This window comes from Metopolophium dirhodum, chromosome 1 (assembly GCF_019925205.1).
Source record: "Metopolophium dirhodum isolate CAU chromosome 1, ASM1992520v1, whole genome shotgun sequence".
NCBI classification, from domain to species: Eukaryota; Metazoa; Arthropoda; class Insecta; order Hemiptera; family Aphididae; genus Metopolophium; species Metopolophium dirhodum.
In genome coordinates this window covers 13,594,359-13,610,174 of record NC_083560.1, presented here as the reverse complement: position 1 = coordinate 13,610,174, position 15,816 = coordinate 13,594,359, and the positions used below count along the sequence as shown (strand labels likewise).

Sequence of the window (15,816 nt, the reverse complement as noted above, 5' to 3'; positions counted from 1 at the left end):
CCAGCCGTCGCACATTGTCGGATGCCTGCCCTTATTACTACAGTGAACGTCATTCGAGGTGACTGACCTGCTAGACACCCATAAAAAGACGGAGGCTATATGATTTTCATGGACCCCCGAAATGTTTTAAAATTTTTTTCACGGTAAAGAACGCTGTCCGCTATCCGACGCAGTCGGATTGCATACCTGACGACGTGACCCGGCCGTCGCATATTATCTGCTATCCGACGAAGTCGGATTGCCTACCCGGACCACCGAGTTGACTCAGCAGGTCGCTAGACACCCTAAAAAGACGGTGGCTATATGATTTGCATAGAAGCCCGAAATGTTTTGAATTTTATTACTTAATTTTCCGTTTTCGGTGACAGTTATGAACGTTGTCCGCGATTCGACGCAGTCGGATTGCCTACCCGCACCACTGAGGAGACTGACCTGCTAGACACCCATAAAAAGACGGCGGCTATATGATTTTCATGGACCCCCGAAATGTTTTACAATTTTTTTCACGTTTCACGTTTTCACGTTTTGAACGTTGCATACCTGTTGCCGAGACATATAAGTCCAACATCGAGGTAGGTGACTGACCAGCTAGACCCCAAATAAATTGAGGTGGCTATATGATTATCCGAAATATTTGAATTCTATTACTTGATTTGGTGTTTTTGAAGGCAGTAAAAAACTTACAGCTCTCCGGTTAACTAATCCACTATCCTTATCACAAATCCACCATTCTTATCATTAATCCAACATCCTTATCAGCGATCCAAAATCCTTATCACTTATCCACTTTTCTAATCAATATCCACCGTTCTTATCATAACACTCATAACCGACACCGGGGGGTCTGGGGGTCTTTGTCGGATAGCCTACCCGTATTACTACGGCGAACTTCATTCGAGGTGACTGACCTGCTAGACACTCAAAAAAAGACGGTGGCTATATGATTTGCATGGATGCCCGAAATGTTTTTCAATTTTTTTAACGGAATAAACTTAATTTGCTGTTTCTGCAGCAGTAATAAACGTTCCATACCTGTTGCCGAGACATATAAGTCCAACGTCGAGGTTAGGTGACTGACCTGCTAGACCCCAAATAAAGCGAGGTGGCTATATGATTAGTTGGACCGTCTGAAATATTTGAATTTTATTACTTGATTTGGCGTTTTTGACGGCAGTAAAAAACTTACAGCTATCCGATTAACTAATCCACCATTCTTATCACAAATCCACTATTCTTATCATTAATCCAGAATCCTTATCAGTAATCCAAAATCCTTATCACTAATACACCATCCTTATCACTAATCCACTTTTCTTATCAAAATCCACCGTTCTTATCATAAATCCAAAATCCTTATCACTAATTTTCATAAAAAATCCATCATCCTTATCACTAAATTTTTTCACAGATCCTTATCACCAGCCCTCCGTATCACCCTTACACCGTGTAGCTCGAGACCGACGACCAGACCACAAGACCACTGCGGCTTCCGACATCGAAAACACTCATAACCGACACCGGGGGGTCTGGGGGTCTCCCCCAGCGACGCTCGGAGAGCTAGTCTTATAGTATAAAACAGAAACCCGAGGGCGCAGCCTGTGTCGATTTTTCGTACCAGCGTAAGAGACTACCAATGAAAAAATTCGACGGGCGGTCTCCCGGCGGCGGCGGAGCCGTCGCCGCTTCATCACTCCTTCTTATCACTTTTCGCGATTTCTTTCGATATTTTCAAAATTTCTTCACATTTCGAGTTTTACCCCCCCCCCTGGGGTCCCCGGGCGGCCCCGCTCGGACCTTATTCGCGTTCCCCGGTAAATTTACGTACCGCGCGCGGCCGTAATTTTTTTCCGGCGGGCCCGCCGCGGCCGAGACGACGTGCGATAGGATGGCCGCCGTCGCCCGCGTTTTTCGATAATTTTTTCGAAAAGTCGAGTTTTAGCCCTCTTCGAGGCGTCCGCCCTCCCCGTTCGACTCTTATTCGCGTTCCCCGCTAAATTTCTAGGCCGCGGGCGGACGGACTTCGTCCGGGACGAGTCCCGGGGCCGCGGGACGACGCCGAGAGCGGAGCGCCGATATCGCTGCCGTCGAGTAGGTATTACTATATACAGGCATAAATACGTGCGTCGGAGGGTCCGATTTTTTTTCGCGAATATCGCGTTTTCGACGTCCGAGGGTGGCAGAGCCGGTCGTCCGCCGCCCGAAGCGGTGGGATCGCCGGCTCGATAGCCCTCTGCCGTCGCCGGGAAAGCGTTCGCGATTCGACGGGACGGTGAAACCGCTTAAGAGTCATAGATTCGACTCAAGTTTTCAACTCAGTAGGTAGGTAGGTAGGTAAGGCGTCGGTGTGGATGACCCGGGGGTCGTGATTTCGATGCCGTCGCCGGGAATGTCGATAATTTGCGGCGGCCGTGATAATTTGGAATTTTTTTTTTTTCGCGTTTTTTTTTTCGTCATTTTCCTTTCGCCATCACTTTCGCCTTATCGGGATATACGGATTTGACGAAAATTTTACGTTTTTTTTTTTTAAATTCGAGTTTCACCCCTTTTGAAGACGTCGGACCTCCCCATCGAAGACTTATTCACGTTCCCCGCTAAATTTATAGGCTGCCGGCGGCCGTACTTCCTCTGGGACGAGTCCCGAGGCCTTGGGACGACGCCGAGAGCAGAATGCCCATATCGCCGCCGTCCAGTGGGTATTACTATATACAGGCATAAATACGTGCGTCGGAGGGTCCGATATTTTTCGCGAATATCGCGTTTTCGACGTCCGAGGGTGGCGGAGCCGGTCGTCCGCCGCCCGAAGCGGTGGGATCGCCGGCTCAATAGCCCTCTGCGGACGCCGGGAAAGCGTTCGCGATTCGACGGGACGGCGAAACCGCTTAAGAGTCATAGATTCGACTCAAGTTTTCAACTCAGTAGGTAGGTAGGTAGGTAAGGCGTCGGAGCGGATGACCCGGGGGTCGTGGTTTCGATGCCGTCCGCCGGGATTGGAGATAATTTGCGGCGGCCGTGATAATTCGGATTTTTTTTTCACATTTTTTTTTTTGTCATTTTCCTTTCGCTATCATTTTTGCCTTATCATATTATTATTCGTATTGAACGAAAATTTTACCTTTTTTTTCAAAATTCGAGTTTTACTCCTATTGGAGACGTCGGACCTCCCCGTTGATGACTTATTCGCGTTCCCCGTCAGATTTTGAGGCCGCGCGTGACCGTACTTTTTTCCCGGCGGGCCCTCCGTGGCCGAGACGACGTGCTTTACGTCCGCCGCCGTCGCGCGCGTTTTTTGCCGTTTTTTTCAAAAATTCAAAATTTAGACCTTTTCGACACGTCTGCCCTACCCGTCGAAGACTTATTCGCATTTCTTGTTAAATTTCTAAGCCGCCTGCGGTCGTACTTCCTCCGGGACGAGTCCCGAGGCCGCGGGACGACGCCGAGAGCCGATTGCGGAGAGCGCCGCCGTCATGTGGGTATTACTATATACAGGCATAAATACGTGCGTCGGAGGGTTCGATTTTTTTTGCGAATATCGCCGTTTCGACGTCCGAGGGTGACGGAGCCGGTCGTTCGCTGCCCAAAGCGGTGGGGTCGCCTTTTACGACGCCCATTGAAGGACGTCGAAATCGGCTTAAGAGTCATAGATTTGACATCAGTTTTCAACTCAGTAGGTAGGTAGGTAGGTAAGGCGTTGGTGCGGATGACCCGGGGTAGTGGTTTCGATGCCGGCAGCCGGGATTGAAGTTCATTTGCGGCGGCCGTGTAATTTCTGAAATTTTTATTCGTTATTTACCTTTCGCTATTACTTCCGCTTTATCATATTTATAAGGACAATGTTATGATTTTCTCAAAATTCGAGTTTTACCGCCCTAACGGACTCCGTTCGGCCTTGTTGAAACCAACGAAGAGTGTATATTGATCGATTGGACATACTACTTCGATGCTATTGCTTTTATCTACATTTATTAAGCAACACACCTAAATCGTTTGACATGGGCTCGATTATGTGGTTAAATATCTAATATACTATGTAGTAGGTACTTGATATATTACAGTTTAAAACACTGCTACAGATTATAAATAATAATACAATATTAATAAACAAAATATAACTTTATGTATTTAAATTCTGGCAGTTAAGTTGTATAATGATATGACATAATTTGATATTACTCAAAATATAGATACATTTTTTGTATAATTTAATTATTTATTCAATAAAATTAATAGATAAATGATAAATAACAAAGATTAATTGATAATATATGTACACAACTAATTTTGTTGTTGCGATGATACTAAACGCATAATGTTTAATACTGGATTTTATTATCTAATATTTATTAAGAAGCTATTATACATATTAACATATACCTATATACAAATTCCAATGTGTTGTTATTTAGTATGATATTGGCATGTCTGTGATACACTTTATATAAATTATATAATATTCAATATTAATGCTCAGATCACCACAGTAGTATTCATATATATATATATATATATATATATAATTATTGACGGGAGACACGGTATATACCTACACACCGGATACGTGAGAATATGCGATTTGAGTTTTTATTACACACGATTCGTACGATATTTCGTCGCAGTGTAGATAAAGTTTAAGTGTTATACATTTGAACAACATTTACAATTCAATTCGTAGGTAGGTAGGTTAGGGCTTTGGACAAATAACACTAGGGACGACGTATCGAATGCGTGTCGGACGGTTAATAATAATAATAAATAAAATATAATAAACGTTACACGCAATGCTACAGTATGGCCATTATTAATTGATACGGGTTTGTCGGTGGAGTGGTGGCGTGCGGGGGACAACTTTAGCGACGCGCAACGCGCCCGTGTTATCTAACGTCATCTTGTGACGAACGCCCATGCAACACACAACCCAATCGCACAGAAAAACATATTTTTATAATTTATTATTATTAGGCTTTTAGCTTTCTTAGCTTTCATTAGCGTATTGTGTTCTGCGTTGGGCGCTTTTCAAAACCGGTGAGTACAATTTTGAAATACATAATAATAATAATAATTAATAGTAGAACGTTTGTACAGCCCGCGTACCTACTGGTTTATTCATGACATTGTACGTACGCGAGGTGGATTCATCTTCTTTCATTCGTGTACGATGCGTTTCCGTATTCACGATATTGTGTATTACTATATACACGCTATTTCCACCTTTTCGCGTTTCGTATTCAATGTTAATACGACATTTGTACTTCCGTGTTCATATCCGGACATAGACTTAAACGCCTACGTGCACAAAAATCTTTAAACGACGCTTTTTGCAGTTACGATTTCCAAGACCATATTGTGTGTGCGGACGTCACCCTACGTCACTTTTTTTAGTTCATACTCAATACTCTATGTACACGTAATAATATTTTATACCTACCGTGAACAAATAATATTTACTGCATTTCTAAAAATAAACACACAACACCGGATTATTAACTGATAACATAGGTACTGATAAGATAATTCCATTATACGAACACGGAGTTTTGCTTATATTACATTATTATTAAAATATAATATATAATATAATAATAATAATAATAATAATAATAAATATACTAAATGTTTGGCCATTACCTTTTAAAAATGTTATTATATATCTTTTCAGACAAATATAACAATGGTCAAACATTGTATGATTTGTGGCAACGTCGAAGGCGTGGATGGCGTTTCAGTGCATGGGTATTTATATAATGTATACGTACTTATTACGATTACTTTTGACATATTATAACACAACTATTCATGATACGATGATTGTATTAGTTTTCCAGCAAATGTCGATCGGAAGCGTCAATGGGTGATGTTCGCCGAGGACAATGGTGTCAATGCTCGACAGATATTGGCTCACTCCAAGCTCTGTTCAAGGCATTTTGTTGCCGGTCGTGATTACTACGGAGGAGCCGTACATCGCCGTCGACTAACTGTTGGAGCAGTGCCGTCAGTAGTGAGTGACAACCAACATACAACCTTTGATCACTGTATTAAACAAATAGTGTCGGGCTGCACGTACCGTATAAGATTCACTCGCTTGATCATTACATTACTATACTCACTAATACAGTGTGCATTAAAATATCACATATGGGTTTATTATTTCAATATACCCATTTTGATACTATTCTATAGGTACTTGCATTAAGTTATTGTTGTTGGTTAACATTCTGTATTAAATTATACTCTTTTTTATTGCTTTTATAGCTTATTGTGACATTTATTATGGGTATTTACAACCATTAAACAAAATACTCAAACGTTTTCTTACAGTTCTTAATATTAGGTACTACTACTACAACTACTACTTACTACAGACCTAGGTCTACTCTTCTTTATTTGTAAGTTGTGTACTAGATAAGTATTTTATCATTTCACATGTGGTACTCTTAGAAATGTTTATACTATTTCAATACTTAATACAAACAATAGATTGTTAGATAGAGCTTACTTACTTACTTACTTATTTTGTACAGCTCTGAAAAATTAACTATAACATGTATACTTTTATTGTTGGTATATCATAAATCTTAAATTATTATCATATGATTTTACTATAACACTTACTGTTATACAGTGCAATACAGTTTTACAATGCTTCAAAGTTATTAATATGTATGAAACCACTTAAACATTCTTCTGTGGATTTCTTTGTTCTATGATTGGTACTTGTTAATTTTTAATACAACATTTATCTTAACCAATAGCATTGTACTGATGTTATTTAGGTAGATTTTTTTCAGTGCTCACACACCTTCAATGGCATTTAGTAGTATTATACATGTTCTACGGTTACAGTTAGTTATTATATTATTATAGGCATTTGGAATGTTTTCTTACACAGCTAAAAAAAAAAAACATTTATATTAACATACGTGTGTGCTTATTTACTTTGCTACATTATCCACAAACTATATATTGTATTGTATACATTCATAACAATGATTACAGTAACCATGCAATACATGTTTACATATATGATATTGTATACTTAATATTGTGTTTATACAGTTGAGTGAAAGTAATAATATACATTCTACTACCAATAAACAAAATACTTTTCTCACACACTTCTTAATATTACCCCCACCACTACTACTACTACTATTCACTATTTACTACTGACCTAGGTTTACCCTCATTTGTAAGTTGGGTACTAGATAGGTATTTTATCATTTCACATGTGATACTCTTAGACTTAGACTTACTCTAACTACAACATGTATACTTTTATAAACCTTAAATTATCATGTAATTTCACCATAACACATACAAAACATTTGACGTTTTCTTACATGAATTTACATTTTCTTAATATTACTACTACACAAAATAGACTCTTTACTGGATAAGTATTTTATCATTTAACAACATTTGTCACATATGTTAGCAATGTTAAGATTATTTCAATACTTTCTTCACTTTATTTATACAACTAATAACTTTGATTAAAATAAAATATGTACACTGTTTACCCTATACACTACAGTGTAATATTACTACTAATGTGTGGTAAAAGGTCATGTAAAACTGCCATCTGTCCACTCATACACGATTGTAGGTAGTGTGAGTTACAATTATCTCACTTTGTTTCAAACGTTATTAAAATATCACATGTGTTTATTATTTCAATAAACCCATGTGCCAGGTATTTCATAGCGGCTAGGTACTGTTTAATGCTTTACCAGACTGCAAACCATTTACAATAGGTACTTGCATTAAGTTATTGTTGTTGGTTAACATTCTGTGTTAAATTATACTCTTATTTTGTTATTGCTTTTATTCTTTAAACAACATTGCTGTTTCATTGCATATTAAACACTGGGTCAAGCTTATTGTGATTCATTAACTAAAACAAATAATTATTTTGTTAATGTTGTTCAGTTGGACTTTTTTCACTTCAAAATGTCATGTTAAACTGTATATTATCTACTCATACGCAATGGGTAGTGTAATTTCCAGTTAACTCACTGTATTTTCACTTTTATTATGGGTGTTTACAATGGGTGTATCATAAACCTTAAATTATCATGCAATTTCACTTTAACACTTACTGTTATACAGTAAGATTATTTCAATACTTTCTTGACTTTATTTGTATGACTAACTTTGTTTAAAATAAAATATGTACACTGTGCACCCTGTGTATTATTTGATAGGTGTACTTAATTTTATCACATTGAAGACTCTTTAAAAAATAATTTGAATCATATCATGTATGCTTCTATTAGTGTAACATAAACCTTATATTCAACTTATCATGTGAGTTAATATAAATGCACTTATTGCATATGACACTTACTGTTAAAGAGTATAATACATTTTTAAAATGTAAGTCATTGTCCACTCATACACAATTGTAGGTAGTGTGAGTTACAATTATCTCACTTAGTTTTAAATATTACCTAATACATCAACTTTTACTACGGTGTGCATTATCATGTGTTTATTATTTATATACACTCATGTGGTAGGTATTTCACAGTGGCTACAGTTTGATACTTTACTAGACTGCAAACCAAATCCAATAGCCTACTTGCATTCTGTATAAAATTATAATCTTTTTTTTGTTATTGCTTTTATTCTTTAAACAATTACGAACAACATTGCTGTTTCATTGCATATTAAACACTGGGTCAATCTTATTGTTTAGGTTAGGTTAGGTTACCTATATAATGTTGTTCAGTTGGACTTTTTTCATTTCAAAATGTCATGTTAAACTGTATATTATCTACTCATACGCAATGGGTAGTGTAATTTCCAGTTAACTCACTGTATTTTCACTTTTATTATGGGTGTTTACAACCAATAAACAAAATACTTAAACGTTTCCTCACACTGTTCTTAATATTATTACTACTACTACTCACTACTTATTACTGACCTAGGTTTAATCTCCTGTAGTTTGAGTTACAATTATCTCACTTTATTTTAAATGTTACCTACTACATCAACTTTTGTGCATTAAAATGTGTTTATTATTTCAATTTACCCATGTGGGCGGTATTTCACAGTGGCTACAGTTTGATACTTCACTAGACTGCAAACCAAATCCAATAGCCTACTTGCTGTGCTGATGGTTTATAATTATCACATGATTTTATAACTAATTTTATTTCAAATAAAGTGTGTAGGTACACTGTACTACCAGTACGAAATGACAACAGCAAAAACATTCTATAAACCTTATTGCCAATATTTGATATAGTTATGGCGTTCAATATACAGCTCACTTTTTAAACTTCATTCAACCAAAGTTTTAATTTAAAGTTTAAATTTATTTATTTCACTGTAACAAAATTCAGTATACCTACTGCAATGTTATCATAAAAGATTGTATTAAGGTTAGGTTAGGCAGGGCTTGTATATAGGTGTGACTTGATCACATTCAGCTAAACATTATTTTGTAACTATTTAAAAAAAAATTTGAACCATAACATGTATGCTTTTATTTGTGTGACATAAACCTTATTTCATATAAATTCACTTATTGCATATTATAGGTACCTACGCTTACTGTCAATTATTGTTGTTATTATTATAATTATATAGAATTATCAATACAATTGTACCTACTCTAAACTCAACCTAACTTTTAGGTGCTTGGGGACGTCGAGATGGAAGAGAGAGAGGACGTGGAGATCGTCGGCGTCCCAGTGGAGGGTGTGGAGTACGTGGAAGTCGTTGGTGTCCCAGTGGATGTAGGGGATGATGTGGAAGGAGTGGAGGTGGTGGAGGACATGGAATTTGTCGAGGTCCTGATGGAAGGTGTGGAGGAAGTGGAGGACGAGATAGTCCAGATGGAAGTGGTGGAGGACGAGGTGGTCCAGATGGAAGTGGTGGAGGACGTGGAATTTGTTGAGGTTCAGATGGACGGAGGGGATGACGTGGAAGTGGTAGAAGTCCAGATGGACGGAGGGGAGGACGTGGAAGTGGTAGAAGTGCAGATGGACGAAGTGCAAGCGGAACTGGAGTTTGTGGACATGCTCGACGAGTTGCAGCCAGACGTCGACGAAGAGGTCAGTAAATATGTCTTACTTATAAAAAAAACCATAGATAAAACTTATCATTTAAATTGCAGTTCCGACCACTTGCCGTGGGTGAACAACCCCGAGGGCGTGCGCCAATAATTGACAGGCCGGCAAGCGTGACACACCCGCTTCCAGAGCAGCACAACGCGGGCGCGTTAAACAGAATCTGCACACAGTGTAACGCCCGCCACTTCGAAGGCGAGGTTGTGGGCCAGGGTGCCAATATGCACTTCTCCACTTGCTGTAACAACGGTCAAGTGACCGCTGCAGGACAACACGCGTTGTTGCCCGCCCCTTTTTTACTAATGAGTTTGTTGATTGGAGATTCACAGGATGGTCGTAGATTCCGAGACGACATTCGCCGGTACAACAACGCCCTGGCATTCGCTGCGTTTAGCTGTGGCACAGACGACAGGCGATTGCGAGGGCGTGGACCGCGAACGATGTGTATCCAAGGCCAAACTTATCAGAGGATAAATAATGACGTGGCCGTTGACCGAGTAGATGCCAACTACTGTCAGTTGTATTTCCTCGAGTCCGCAGAGGCCAACGCCCGCCGCGTTGGGATGGCTCTGCAGAGAAATCATCGTGAACTGTCCGTAGTTGTGATGGGACTATTGGACGGTTTTCTGCGAGACGTAAATCCGTACGCAATGGCTTTTAAGTAAGATATAAATTTATTGTATTTATTAACATTAGGAATATAAATTGCCCCTTAGAGTAAATTTCTTTTACAGATACCTTTCTCAAAGTAGACAGAAAAAACAAAAAAAATTACACACTGTAACCAATAAACTAACTATGTTAACTGTTGAACTAGATATTACGTTGATATTAGACACTCACAGCTACCAATATACTGCAGTTATTACTTAATGTTGATTCAAAATAGTATACAAAGCAAAAAATTTTACTTTATTACTTAAATTATATTAAATATTATATGTATTTTATGTGTTTATTATAATTTTACTCTGCTACCAACAGAGTTATATGTACTTATGAATGATATAGGTAACATTAAATATAACTTAGGGCTGGGACGTTTTTATTATTATATCATAATTATACCAAAATATATTACTGATTTAATGCTTGGATTTATATGAAGTATAGGTTTTATTGTTATTACCCAACCTATGTGGTCTCCTAAGCTTACTACACTTCACACACATTTATAATATATATATTTATTATTATGTATTATGTTAATTATACAATTATAGAGTTAAATGCAGTTAAATGGAGTCTGTCTAAGTATAAAAATATACATGTCTATATTTGTTCCAGGAACATGCGTGAGGTGTGGCTGGCAGAAAGAGACCTAGCCGACGCCGATCCCGCAGGTGTGCGACCTAGGCCAGTGACGATGCATTTTGTCCGAGATGCGGCCCGGGACGACGGGCGAAACAACCTGCCTACCGCAAACGAAGTTGCGGCCGTGTTCGTAGGTGAAGGGGGTCGTCCGCCAAGAGACATTAATCTGGTCATCTACGATACGAATCCAATCAACCCGCAACACAGGATGCAAACCATACCAGCGGGTTAGTTAATAATTATTTACTAAAAACACAATTTTTTACACAGCTGTCTCAAATTGTTCACTTATATTCACTATATTTATTGCACATTAATATCAACACCATCAAATAGAATCATAGTTTTTGTTGTACAGTAAAGCTGACACAGCGATTTTAAATTTACATTAAGTATACACTACATTTTGGACATTATTTTGAAATATAATTACTTAATAACTAATTCGTTAGGTCAAAACCGACCTTAACCCGTTCACTTGTGCAGTAATACTTTACTAAATTACATCATTATACATTAAATACAGCGGGGATCAACATATAGTACTTATCATGTGTATCATCAATAAAATAATATAAGGATACTGAACAAGCTATTTAGCTAGAGAGATTACACAGCATATACAATTTACTATTTATTTATTTATTCAAACAGTTTTAAATCAAACATTATAAAAAGACTCGATACAATTATAACAAAAATGAGAAACTTATAAACTATGTAATTGAGATAACAAATTAGTTACCTTAGATACCTCTTAAAATTAATTTCTAGATTATTGAAATAAGTTGGTCCTAAATAGTCTAGAAATATCTGACCAATACTGTTTTTTGAATAATTGATATTTAGGTTGTATCTTATAGATTCACGTTTATTTATGTATATCAAATTATATTGGTGGTTTTAGTGTGTTTTCAGAGGTACCACCCCATATAGTTATCCCATATTGTAAAATAGATTGATATAGTGTCAAGTAATAATAGTTTGTAAGCGCATATTAATATGTTCCATCTCAAATTGCAGTCTTAATATTAAACCTAATTATCTGACTTTTATCTTTTAACTTTAAAATAATATGCACTGTCAGTTTTATGACTATCATTTTATATTATTAGTTTGTGCTTAAAAAACTGAGTACAATTATAAATAGAAAACGCAACAAAAACAGTTTTTTTCAGAATTAATAGTACATTTTACTTAGTTTTTACTTTTTTAAATTAAAGTTCTGAATGAATCTATTAAATTCTATTACTTTTTAAATTATTTTAATAAGCTTTATTTATATTTTGACAAATCCTGCAGCGTTCTCCTATTTTTTTTTTGAAAGACTGAAGGATAATTATATTATTGTTCGCATCTCCGATAATAAGTGTCGTTCAAAGATTTATCAGTGATTAGAATGTTAAATAGACAGGCCAGGAATTCTATTCAGGACATAATTTAATCATAATAGATCAGGTATTGCTATTCGAGCTAGGGGACCTATGTATACATAAAATATTAGATAAAGTTAAATTAACAATATTAAATTCAAACCATATTCATTATAAATTATATTCATCTTGTAGTGATAGTATGACAATAAGTCGTGTTATGATTTGTATGTAGTGTACTATATAATTTATCAATAATCAAACATAATATAGTCACATTAATTCGGTGCTTAATTTCATGATTTGTTTGGACTTCATAACAGACATCACTTACAAATATACACTATAAATCCTTGGAATACAAAGAGATCAGAGTTAATATTTTAATAACCTTTCTTTTGCGGTTATGTACTTGCTATACTCCATCCTCTAACCCCCAGCTACTACAAATCGTTGATTTAGCAATTCACTTTAAATAATATATACCATTCGTTACATTTCACAAGGGTCGTGTCACTCGGATCCGATGTTGTATCCGCTGTTTTTCCCGTACGGCGAGGCCGGTTGGCATAACGGGATGTTGCAAGCGGGCAACCGACGAAACAATGTCCGCAATCGCAACAGTATCAGAGAGTTTGCGTGCTACCGTTTGGCTGTTAGATATCAGGGAAATAACGACCAAAGGCATGAACTGTTTAGTTTATTACATCAAGGTCGGTTCTTGTTGCAGATGTATGTGTGCGACCAGTATGTTCGAATGGAGTCGAACAATCTGAACTACATACGTTTGCACCAGAGGGATCTCCTCGCCGAAGCGTATCAAGGGCTCATGGACCATGTGAACCAACAGCTCCACGTCGATCCCATGGCGGTCGGGCGTAGGGTCATATTGCCGTCGACGTTCACGGGTAGCGACCGATTCAACAAGATGAATTATCAAGACGCCATCACCATAGTGCTACCAAAGGGAAACCCGACCTGTTCATAACGTTTACGTGCAATCCCAGGTGGCCAGAGATCACTGAAAACCTGGCTGCCCACAGCACGGCAAGCGACAGGCCGGACCTGGTGGCCAGAGTGTTCAACAGTAAGCTACAGGAGCTAATAGGTGACATAACTGTACATCGTGTGTTTGGTAATGTCAGCGCTTACGTGTACACTATCGAGTTTCAGAAACGTGGTCTGCCCCATGCGCATATACTGATAATCCTGGCGGAGGACTGTAAGTTCCGCACGGCCGAGGACGTGGACGACGTGGTTTGCGCCTTCTTGCCGGACCCCGCAATCGACAGGCGCTTACACGACTGCGTCAAGTCTCACATGATCCACGGGCCGTGTGGAACAGTCAATCCACAGTGTCCGTGCATGGTGGACAACAAATGCTCCAAAGATTTCCCGAAAGCGTACGCAGAGGAGACTGTGTACGTTGCGGACGGCGGATATCCAAAGTACCGCCGACCGGATGACGGCCGGGTGGTACTTGTGAGAGGTCGTGAGGTTGGTAACGAGTGTGTAGTGCCGTACAACCCTTACCTTCTGGCCAAGTATGACGCGCACATCAACGTCGAGATATGCACGTCCATAAAGAGTGTCATGTATATCTACAAGTATATATACAAGGGACACGACCGTGTGACGTTGGAAGTTCAGGACCAGGATGAGATTGCCAAGTGAGTCTTAACTTAATTTTATAATTTTAAATAAACGATATAATGTATACATGGTATAATGATTACAATAGTATATTGTATATGTTTATTTAGTGTGTTTTTTGTGTAGGAATTATTTACTACTTTTTTATGTTCAGGAATTTTAAATATTAAATTGGACAATTTTTAAAATTCACATAAAAATCTTAAATTTAAAATTTGTATTACTCTTGTTTTGTTTTTAATTTTAAATATGTACGTTTTAGTTTGAAATAATAAAATTACTTTGGTTTGACATTGGCTAAAAACTAAAATTTTAATGATTAAAGAACTTTTCTTTTTTATGAAATCATTTCTACATTTTAATAAGAATATTCAGTTGAGCAAAACTTTAGGAACTTCTACATTTATAAACTATTATTATTATTATTATTACATTTAATGCGTTATATCATGTGTTTTCATTCAAACTGTGTATAATAAACATTCTATTGCATACAGTAATAAACATCAATTTAATAAATCATTTATTAATTTTTAATAATTCCCATCAATAGTGTCTAAGATTTTTACAATTTTATATTACATTTAATCCTTTTTTTCATGTGTCTTCATTCAAGCTGTGTATAATAAACATTCTATTGCATACAGTATTAAACATAAATTAAATAAATAGTTAATTAATAAATGATTTAATAGTGTCTTCAGATTTTTATAATATTATATATTAATTTTATAATTTTATATTACATTTAATCCTTTTTTTCATGTGTCTTCATTCAAGCTGTGTACAATAAACATTCTATTGCATACAGTATTAAACATACATTAAATAAATAGTTAATTAATAAATGATTTAATAGTGTCTTAGGATTTTTATAATTATATATTAATTAATATGTAGTTTGTACCTTATGTTATGTACTTCTATACAGAGAGTTCTATATGTGGTGTACATTATTATTGATAGATTTTTATTATAGGTATTACATTGAAAATTATTACCATTCCATCATTATTAGCATATAACAATATTTTATGCATGTGTCATTTTTAGCAGTGTGTCCAGTGTGTATGAATTATTTTACTCACTATTTTTTTAGGTTTTTAGGGTAGTTGTAATCGTTTACCGATAACTTTTAGTTTTTTTTACTATTGTATACTAGCTATATTATATACTTAACATTTAATGTGTGTTCTTTAGGTATTATTATTATTACATTAAATTTGTTATTTTATGCTTTTTCATTCAAGTTGTTTATACACATTACATTGCATACAGAACTAAACATCAATGACATTAAGTACACCAATTAACTAACATACCTAATAGATATAAATTTTGGTTTATAACCTGATCTAAGTTTAACCGTGATCACATAATATACTGTCTCAAATTGTAAACTT

General features: G+C 36.7%; 2 protein-coding genes across 2 annotated transcripts; both read left to right on the top strand.

The window, feature by feature from the left end:
* Positions 1–5,665: 5,665 nt before the first annotated feature.
* LOC132932586 (uncharacterized) lies at positions 5,666–13,748 on the top strand. Its single transcript, XM_060998966.1, has 6 exons — positions 5,666–5,727; positions 5,812–5,992; positions 9,639–10,058; positions 10,121–10,734; positions 11,361–11,614; positions 13,267–13,748. Exons 1-6 carry the CDS (start codon positions 5,666–5,668, stop codon positions 13,746–13,748), a joined length of 2,013 nt encoding a protein of 670 aa, XP_060854949.1.
* Positions 13,749–13,997: 249 nt separating this feature from the next.
* Positions 13,998–14,434, top strand: LOC132933955 (uncharacterized). Its single transcript, XM_061000230.1, has one exon. It carries the CDS (start codon positions 14,081–14,083, stop codon positions 14,432–14,434), a length of 354 nt encoding a protein of 117 aa, XP_060856213.1. The 5' UTR covers positions 13,998–14,080.
* The last annotated feature ends 1,382 nt before the right edge of the window (positions 14,435–15,816 follow it).